This window comes from Aplysia californica, unplaced genomic scaffold (assembly GCF_000002075.1).
Source record: "Aplysia californica isolate F4 #8 unplaced genomic scaffold, AplCal3.0 scaffold00329, whole genome shotgun sequence".
Classification (NCBI taxonomy): domain Eukaryota; kingdom Metazoa; phylum Mollusca; class Gastropoda; order Aplysiida; family Aplysiidae; genus Aplysia; species Aplysia californica.
In genome coordinates this window covers 69605-72410 of record NW_004797599.1, presented here as the reverse complement: position 1 = coordinate 72410, position 2806 = coordinate 69605, and the positions used below count along the sequence as shown (strand labels likewise).

The window sequence follows — 2806 nt, the reverse complement described above, 5'->3', positions numbered from 1 at the left end:
TGTGTGTGTGTTTGTGAGGGTATGTGTTAGTGAATTTATTCAAGGCTTTAGAGTTCAATCTATCTGCAACTATGACTACAGCTTTTACTTTTCAGCAAATGAAATATGTATGTCGACGTTGTGCTATTCTATTTCTGTTTGTGCTTTTTACACAGATTATTTATGTGATGCTTGCTCTCTGTCACCAGGTGCCAATGAAAACCTTGACATACTAGATCTCAGTTGGAATCATCTACGGGAAAAAGGCGGCATCGCTGTTGCAAAGGGAATCAAGGTACGGACGACACTGGGGACTGATTAGCACTTTTAAAAAAACCGATCAGTTATTGTTACTGAAAAGAGTTTTTCTTTTGTTTTGTTTTATTTTGTTTTCTTTGATTTATTTTGCTTTGTTTGTGTGCGTGCGTATGAATGTGTGTGTACGAGTGTGTGTGTGTGTGTGTGTGTGTGTGTGTGTGTGTGTGTGTGTGTGTGTGTTACAATGTGTGGAAAATGGAAAGGAGAGGGGAGGATATCACTTAAAACACTCCGTCAATTTGTTTAAAAAAAACCCCGAAACAACGAGATCAGTCAACTATTTCAAGATCAGCACCCATCAAACGTTTACTGAGACCTTGACCGTTAGCAAGACTGTCAAAATCGCCAATATACCCAATCATCCTTCCTTACCCAGCTTTTTCTCACCAACAAATTCCCTCATGTCAAATACAGAAACACACAACATGATTTATGGAAAACAAACACAGCGTTCAGTTTCTGCTGTCCCTCTAGGAAACCGTGGTAGCCTAGTGGTTAGGCTACCGGACTCGTAATCGTGAGATTGTGGGTTCGGGGGTTCGAGCCCCAGCTTAGCATGAATTTCCTATTAAATTTTTCTCTCGATCCTTTCGGAGATGGACGTTAAACTCGGAGGTCCCGCCTTTTAAAACATAACCTAATAGTGTTGATAGTGACGTTAAACGTATATGATTTCACCATTGTAGGAAAACGTGAGGCTGAAGGTGTGCAACCTGTCCTGGAACGGACTGGACTCGCGCGGAGGACTGGCTGTCGCTGACGCGTTATTGGTCAACCAGAGTTTGTTGGAGCTCGACGTGTCCGGCAATAGACTGAACCTGGAGGTGACCACCAAGTTCGCCAAAGTGCTCACCACGAACGACACAGTCAAGGTTTTGAGAGTGAGTGGTTTGTTTTTACGTAACAATCTCAGTAACAGTCCATATTTTTGTTTTCCTCAAGTCATCGTATACAGTGTGGGTGAAATCCATTTGATAACATTCCTTTATCCTCAGCATGAACGCCCCATAGACTACCTAAATTGCATTGATGAGGGCATTATACATTTCAAATCAAATGTCTGTGTCACTTCACCATTATCTTAGCATCATTTTATTTATCATTATCCTGGTTAGGGTGATAATTTAAGGTCAATGATATTTTTGTATCTAATAATAGTAATGTAGTCCCGACTGTAAGTTTTGCCCCACAGGGCGTTTAACTCACCGGTATGCTGTTGTCATACGCTTACCTCGGTCACTAATTATTATAATGTTATGATATCTTTGCTAAAGATAAAGATGCTATTGGGCTATTACGCTTTCCCCACTTTGTGTGCTTTCTGCTATATTATTAATATTATTATTACATGTATTATTGTTATTATTATTATTATTATTGTTTATATTATTATTATTATTATTATTATTCCTCTGGCCCTCTTAACAATTTATTATTCTTATACTTCTCCCCCCCCTCCTCCTCCTGCTCTCCTCCTCCTCGTCGTTACCCCCTCCCTTCCTTCCTCTTCCCACGGTCGATTTCGTCATCGTGGAAACTCTCCTCATCTTTCTTCTTTTTTTCTCCACTTCTTCCTTTTCCTACTTCCGTATTTCTCTTCTTACTCTACCACCACTTTCTCAACAAACCTTTTTCTCCTCCTCCTCCTCCTCCTCCTCCTCCTCGTACTCCTCCCCAACAACGATCCAAATTCTTTCCTCCGTGTGTTCACAGATGGGCAACAACCTGATCACATCAGCGGGGGCTATCGCTCTGGCCTCGGCCATCAACAACACAGACAACTGTGAGATGGAGGAACTGGACTTGACAGTAAGTCGTCTGTTCTCTAATTGTTGACAGTAAGTCGTCTGTTCTTTAATTGTAGACGGCAAGTCATCAGTTTTTTAATTGTTGTCAACTTTAGGAAATGGTAAACCGTGTGACATGTGCATTTTCTTCTTGATTGTTATGTTCGTAACAACCAGTCCAAGTTTTGATTCAGTTTACAAACACAATGGGTCTTTCTCCCTCTCATCTATCCTCTCCTATCTTTCAATCCCTTTCTTCTCACATACATTCCCTTCCCTTTCTTTCTCAGCTTATCTTAACTTGTGTGTCCCTCAACCTCTCGCATCCCCCGCCCCCTCACTCTGTCTCCTTCCCCCAGGACGTACCAATCGAGTACGAGTTTCTCCGGACAGTGGAGGACATCAAGACGAACAGACCCAACTTCCGTGTCCGATACGGCCCCATCATGCGCGCGGGAAACACACTGGATGACATCAGTAAGCCGGCCATTGATATTGACAGAATCAAGAAGGAGCCTGTGGTCATTCTCAAAGTGAGTAGGAATTTTACTTTCGATCTTCTTCTTCTTCTATCCCGTGGTTGGGGCAACCGTGGGGGCACCACTGCATCTGAAAACCAGCTCTCGCCATCTATTTTTGTCCTCTGCTTTCCTCAGATTGTCACCCATCGTCAGATTACTTCAGATAGGGGAAGATAAAAGAAAGGGAAATCTAGAACCCCC

General features: G+C 42.3%; 1 protein-coding gene across 1 annotated transcript in view; it reads left to right on the top strand.

Annotated features, from left to right (window-relative positions):
• Positions 1-2806, top strand: part of LOC101859421 (leucine-rich repeat-containing protein 74A) — a gene marked incomplete in the record, with an annotated part of 32811 nt that overhangs the window by 23082 nt on the left and 6923 nt on the right. The window contains 4 exon segments of the mRNA XM_035970856.1: positions 189-274; positions 984-1178; positions 2011-2106; positions 2444-2617. Coding sequence (XP_035826749.1) covers positions 189-274; positions 984-1178; positions 2011-2106; positions 2444-2617 — 551 coding nt within the window.